The sequence below is a fragment of the Eretmochelys imbricata genome, chromosome 17 (genome assembly GCF_965152235.1).
Source record: "Eretmochelys imbricata isolate rEreImb1 chromosome 17, rEreImb1.hap1, whole genome shotgun sequence".
NCBI classification, from domain to species: Eukaryota; Metazoa; Chordata; order Testudines; family Cheloniidae; genus Eretmochelys; species Eretmochelys imbricata.
This window is the reverse complement of record NC_135588.1, coordinates 14,987,195-14,993,691: the sequence shown is the minus strand read 5'-3', so window position 1 is coordinate 14,993,691 and position 6,497 is coordinate 14,987,195. Positions and strand designations below refer to the sequence as shown.

At 46.8% G+C, this 6,497-nt stretch overlaps 1 protein-coding gene across 2 annotated transcripts in view; it reads left to right on the top strand.

Moving 5' to 3' along the window:
* The first annotated feature begins 1,068 nt into the window (after positions 1–1,068).
* Positions 1,069–6,497, top strand: part of AUTS2 (activator of transcription and developmental regulator AUTS2) — a 971,187-nt gene continuing 965,758 nt past the window's right edge. For both annotated transcript variants that reach the window (XM_077836749.1, XM_077836748.1), the window contains exon 1: positions 1,069–1,362. In XM_077836749.1, coding sequence (XP_077692875.1) covers positions 1,069–1,362 — 294 coding nt within the window. The remainder of the gene's footprint in view (positions 1,363–6,497) is intronic.

Here is a 6,497-nt window from a genome sequence, read left to right as displayed (position 1 = left end):
TGTCCCGGCCGCTGCTGCAGCCGCTCGGGGCCAAAACCTCCTGCAGCCTCCCGGCTCCTCCCAGGCCCTAGGGGACAAATCGACCCTGGGCATCTTCCCCCCCCCCCCCCGCCCCCTGTGCCGGGGGGGAGGCAGCGCCAGGAGCAGCCAATACACCCCGGTGCCTCCCCCCCGGAGAATAGCTGAGCCTCCGCACCTCCACCAGAATTTATTTATTTATTTGGGGGGGGGGGGGGCGCGCGTGTGTGTGTGAATTTTCCTCTCCGCTTGGCTCTATTCACCCCCCCTCCTCCCGCAATTAATCCGCCGAATTACTATGATTGATCCTTATTAATAGATTGGCTGGGTGGGCGTGTTTGGCAAGGGGGGGGTGTGACGAGCTCCCACTCAAGATTCCAGCCCTGGCCGGTGCTTGAACAAATTGCAGCTGGATGCATCGTGGTGGTGATGATTTTCCCCGTTTGATTGAGAGAGCTGGAGCAGGAGGAAGACGGAGTCCGCGGGGTGGGGGGGAAGGTTGTATCCTACACACACACACACACACATTTTTTTGCAAGTTCTTTTAGTTGGGGAAGAAAGACCATCCTTTTTGTGTTTTGTGTGCAAGGAAAAAAATCTTTCTTTCGCCTGCTTCCCAGTGGGTCGGTCTCTTTCTTGTTGCCTTCTTCTCTTTTGGAAATCCTCAGGCTCCCAGCCCCTTGATCAAAGCATTCCGCTATTCTGATTTATTGCCTGCTTGGTGAGGGCTTTTTTTTTTCTTTCTCTCTCTCTCTCTCTCTCTCTCTCTTTTTTTTTTAACCAAGGCGACCTGTGATCAGCCATTACTTTCCTTGGCTTGCTTATAGGAATCTCTTACATTTGGTATTCGCTGGTGGTGGTGGAACCGCACTTGGATTCTTTTATTTCTCTCTTTCTCCCTCCCCCCCCTTCTCTCTCTGTCCTCTCCTCCTCCCTCTTTCTCCTCTCCCTCGCTCCCTCCCCCTTTATTCCATTGGGGAAGCCGGATTTGTGGCTGTGGTGGGGAGGGGGGGGGGGAAGAGAGGGCGAGAGAGAGCGAGAGCAAGAGCCATGGATGGCCCGACACGATGCAACGGGCTTCGGAGAAAGAGGCGATCCAGATCGCAGAGAGATCGGGAGAGGCGATCCAAAGGCGGATTAGGAGGGGCTGCCGCCGGTGGGGCCGGCAGGACCAGGGCTGCTTCGGTCCTCTCTTCGTCAGGCTCGGAGAAGGAAGACAATGGGAATCCACCATCGTCCCGACCCAGACCCCCCAGGAGGAAGAGGCGAGAGCCCTCCTCGGCAGAAGAAGACATTATCGATGGCTTTGCGATGTGCAGCTTTGTCACTTTTGAAGCTTTGGAGGTAAGACGACCCCCCCCCCGCCCCGATGCTGCTGGTGTGCCTGGCTCATTGTTGGGTTAGGGGGGCGGAGGGAGAGATGGCAGGGAAATCTGTCTGGTGCCCCCTTCTCTCAGTCTCTCTCGCTGGCTTTCACACTCTTTTCTGCCTGCCTTTTCTCGCTGGATGGATAACAATGCAGCGCCCCCTCCCTTATCCCCCCTCCCATAATTGCTGTGGCTGCTTGTCTGTTTTGTTTTGGCTGCAGTTGATGGGGAGGGGATTTCCTCCCCCCCCCTTCCTCTTCTCTCTCTAGCACTGGGGAGCGGTGGGGCCGCTTATTTTGCTGGGGGGGGCGTATTCTCCTTCCCTAGGAGAAAGAAAAGTGGGGGGAGGGTTTAGCCTCCTTTATCCTGCATGGGGACCTCACCTTTTAAAGGGTTAAATGTCCTGGGAGAAGGGGGGAATCCCTTGCTGACATCTAAAGGGCTTGTTACCCAATTGTCCCTTTTTTTTCTTTCTCCGAAGTGCTTTTGTGTGTGTGTGTGTGGAGAGCTCTGTCTTTCTTTATTCCTTGAACACCTGCAGCGTTGCTTTCCAAATGCACATTTCCCAGCCAGCCAAGCTTCCGGGGGTGGGGGGGGGGGGAGCAGGAGATTAAAAAGCGGGATCTGTTGCGATTGGGAGAGACGTATATCAGGACAGATTTGTAAGGGGGGGGTGTGAGGAGATAAAAATGGGAGGGGCGCTTTTTCCTCCTTGGGATAGAGGTGAGAGAAATGTTTGAACCCACAATCCGTATGTGGGGAGGAGAGAGTTGTTGGCTGTGTGTGTGGTTTTTCTTTTCTGCTGATAACCAGAGCATGTTGGTTGCAGCCTTTCTCTTCTGTCTCTTCTCCCCCCCTCCCCCCCCTTGCCACCAGAGTGGTGGCAGAGGATCCAAATGAAACTTTTCTTGGCTGTCCTGTAGGTTTAGGATTTTTGGTGGTCACTTGCACTGCGCTGTGTTGTGCAGGCATGGGGAGCGAGTTGGTTGTGGCAGCAGTGTTTGAACGTTCCAGTCCTGATTCATTGTCAAGGTTATACCTTTTGGTGGGGTGGGGGGAGGGGGGGTTGGTGGTGTTAATATTTTGTGGGGAGGAGGAGGGAAGGCCTGATGAGAACCAATTACAAACAGGGCTAAATGTCTGATTTCCAAGGTCTGTGTGTTTGGAGGATGGGGGGGCTGAGGGGGGGGTGGTCTGATTAATTTTTTTTATTTTGTTTTGGTTATGGGCATACTTGGCCCTTTAAATTGGGGGACACCCCCCCCCCATTGAAATATGTGATAAAACAGCTCCTGTTCTGATTTGAAATGCTTCTGTGAATCTGAACTACGGTCCCTGTCTCTGCTGCTGTCTCAGGACACATCAAAGAGACAGTTACAAGTGGTCCTACTTATTGTTCGTAGTCTTCCTAGTGCCTCCCAACCCTCATTTTGTAACCTGTACTATCATGTGGGGGGCTGGCAATCAAACTGGAGGGCACCAGCTGTTCTTGTCTTTAAAAAAAAAAATTTAAAGACAAAACGTGATGGGAAGTTGAATGCAGTTTAACTCACTGGATTTTTTGTTACTTGCTGGATTTATCCAATTTGTCTCAGTTTGAGCCCTGGGAGTTACCACTTTAGTGTCATTCCAGGATCCAGTCTGCCCTTTCTGGCTCAGGGCATATTATCGACTATTCAGGCTCTCTTAGAAAGCACCGACTGTGTCTCCCCCTGCACCCCCCAAACCTCCCAGCCTGATCAGGATACTGTTCAGTGTTTACTTAATTAAACATTTAAAAATAGCGTAATCCTGCACTGTGTAATCAAGGGGGATACAGTTGTTTTAGGACAGCTTTGGCCGTTTATTTTAAGGGCCTTTGTTTATAAATGACACGTTGTAGAATTTTACCAAGTTTGTGTTGGGGAAGCCAGATTTATTTGGGTTTACATTTCATGGAATTGCAACTGTAACAATTATGAACTGTCGAAATAAATGGGAAGATGGCTGATCTTTTCAACCGATCATTTAACAACAGCAAAAAAAAGTGTATATTTAAACTATTTAAATATTTATCCAGGAATAATATCATTCTGTTTCTTTACACTGGGATCCAAATTCTGTTCAGTTACATCTGTAAGAAGCCAGAGTAACTCCACTCAAGTAACTTCTTATAGTGTAACTGAGAGGAGAATTTGTCTCATACCTGAGAAATACAATACACAAAATGCATGAGTTGTGATCTCTAGTAAACAATTACCAGCATTATAGCCCTTGCCTCCCTTGATGAGTACTGCAATGGGTAGCCCCATTAAGCCAATGGGAGTACTTTTGTGACTAAGTGTTCGCCAACAGGAGTGAGATTTGCACAGTTAGGCTGAGTAGATCAAAATCTGTTCTCACTCAAACATCCCATTTGTGTCACTGGGTGTTCTGTTTGAATAAAGACTCCAAAATTTGGTCAAAATCCTTACTTTTTGGTGAGCACATTTTATGGTCCATACAAATGTTGAAGAGTTTCCATCAGCCTGCTCTTGCTTGAACTTGGTGAGGAGCTTTTATAAAATAATTTAAATTTGTTTTGGCTTGTTTTTTAAAGTGGAAATTAACCCCCCCCCCTTTTTTTTTCCCCCTCCGCTAGGCCAAGAATGGCTACTAGTGGCTTTCTGTTGTAATTGTGCATCACTTGAAAGGAGTTTAAAAACATTAGCCAGCTTTGCTGGCTAATCTTGTTCAGATAAAACAATCGGCAGCATACTGAGATTTGACATAATTTAATAGTCATGTGATAGATGGCACAGTTTGACCTAATGGTTTCATGCTGCATTGACAAATATTAGAAACTCATTTACAAAAAACATAAGAGTAAGACTAAATGTATTTGTTGAGAAAGCTCTGTCTAAGGATCAGAGAGACAAAAGGGTCAAGCACACTGGCCTAATGTGTCTGGGATTAATGTGTGTGTTTCTTATGGCTACTTAAAGTTTTGGTTGAGGCTTTAAAGTACTAGCAAGAAGACTTGATAGTTACTACTAAGTGAAATGATCTTGGCAGTGGTAAGCGAGATGTATAGGTGCTGAAATACTTGAGTGGACACATGTAGCTCGGGGTGCTGAAAGAAACTTTCTTGGTATTTGTTAATTTACTTGGTCAGGGCCTGATTCAAAGCCAAGTGAAATCGGTGAGTCTTTCCATTGGTTGCAGTTGGCTTTAGTGCCTGATAACAACAGGAAAAAATTGCCCCAAACTCTTTTTCCTGTGATTGAACTCCGAATATGAGCTCAAGATTCAATACTGCTGTAATAGCGTGGAAAGTGAGAGAGGACCATTTCATCAGCAGGTGTAAATCAGTCTAGCACTAATCCAATCAATGGCACTACATCGATGTACACCAGTTGAGGATCCCACCCCAAAAGCCAGAAAAGGATAAGCAAAAGCTGCTGTTCCTTAAAGAAAAGGGTAGTAGCCAGACAAGGACAGTGACATGAGTGCAGCTCTCTGGTTGAGAACATCTTTCCAGCGAGAGTAGGGTGACCAGATGTCCCGATTTTTATAAGGACAGTCCTGATATTCAGGGCTCTGTCTTATGTAGGCGCCTATTACCCCCCACTCCCTGTCCCAATTTTTCAAACTTGCTGTCTGGTCACTCTAAGTGAGAGATCTGCCTTGGACGGATGCATAGTGCCCCTAATTTATTATCAATATTTTAGTGATTTGAGCATGATGAAGCAGTGTGTAAGTCGTGGAAGCCAGTGGGCCCCATCCTTTTACTAAACACATTGTGTTGGCAGTACTGGAAAAAATGCTTCCTAATTGTGCAGCAGACTGGCTGGGATGTGGGAGGAATGTTGTAAATGGATGATGTGTATGTACAGGCACTGTGTCAAGTGGGATTGTGTAAGAGAGAGAGGGTTCTGTCTATCCAAAGAAGAGAGGTGTATGTCTGCTAATGCCAGTTGTGGTACACTGCATCTTGGTAAAAGTTACTGTCTGTTAAACCAAAGCTATTTGTTTCACTGACGGCCGCTCTCTAAGTCACTATTCTCTCTGGTGTTCTCTCTGTCTTTTCCTTATCTGGCACGTAGGTAGGCAACATGTCGTGGTCTCTTAACTGTTTGCTTGGAGTAGTAGGTGGAAGAAGAAGAAAGGGATGAAGGGGGAGTGGGACTGTACTGTTGAATGTTTCTGGATTCCTCAAACTAATAACCAAGCCAATTAGGGGCTTTCAGTGTATGTTGCTTGTTAAGTGCTGCTTGAGTGCAAATTTGCCAAGAGCAGTCCTAGCATTGCCATAATTCTCTGGTTAGCAAAGGTAGCTTGTGGGCTGGGATCTGCCTATTCTCAAAAGCCAGCAGATCTGTTTCATGCATTTGAAACCTTCAGATCTGGTCTTTCATTTAAGTATCCGGGATGGATTCCTACTATTTGCTATGAGGCACTGATCTCTTGTTGTGTCGGTGAACAACATGCATTACAAGTTCCTTAGCTTCATTGTCCCTATATTTGCTCTCCTTGGTCTCTTAACTTCTTCTTTGATGTGGAAGGAGAAAAGGAAGGGGGTTCTATGCTCTGATTTGTGGTGGTCAGGACTCTGCCTGCTTTACTCAGCCCAGCAACCGAAAGTGGTCCTGTAGTGGTTTTGTGGTGAACGGTACATGTGTGTGACTGGCCCACAGTAAAATCTTCAGATTCTGTTTTGGTCAAGGGACAAGAATGACTTTCCAGGAACCTCTTGGAATGAGGATGCCCAACTTTTTCCATTGGTAACATTCCCTCTTTTGATTTCTCTGTCATTAGCTGTGGCAATTTTGAGAGGGAGGTTTGTAGACTAGTGTTCTGGTGAGATAACACTTCACTAAATCTCCCCACACTCCCAAAACTTTGTGTATCTGTTTGGGGAGGGAACAGAAATTGACACAGTAATGGAGATGGCTTATTGTGATGAGAAATGAAATCTGACCTGAGCCCTGAGATAGCTTTGACCAAGGGAAGTACTTTTTTCCTGAGTAAGCTCAGCCCAGCCCTATAGAGTAAGCAGCTGGTTTTGTTTTCTGAACACTGAGCAATGTCACTAGTTTTCCGTGTGGGCAATTGTTTAGCTTCGACTGGGACTGTTTCCCTGAAACAGGACAC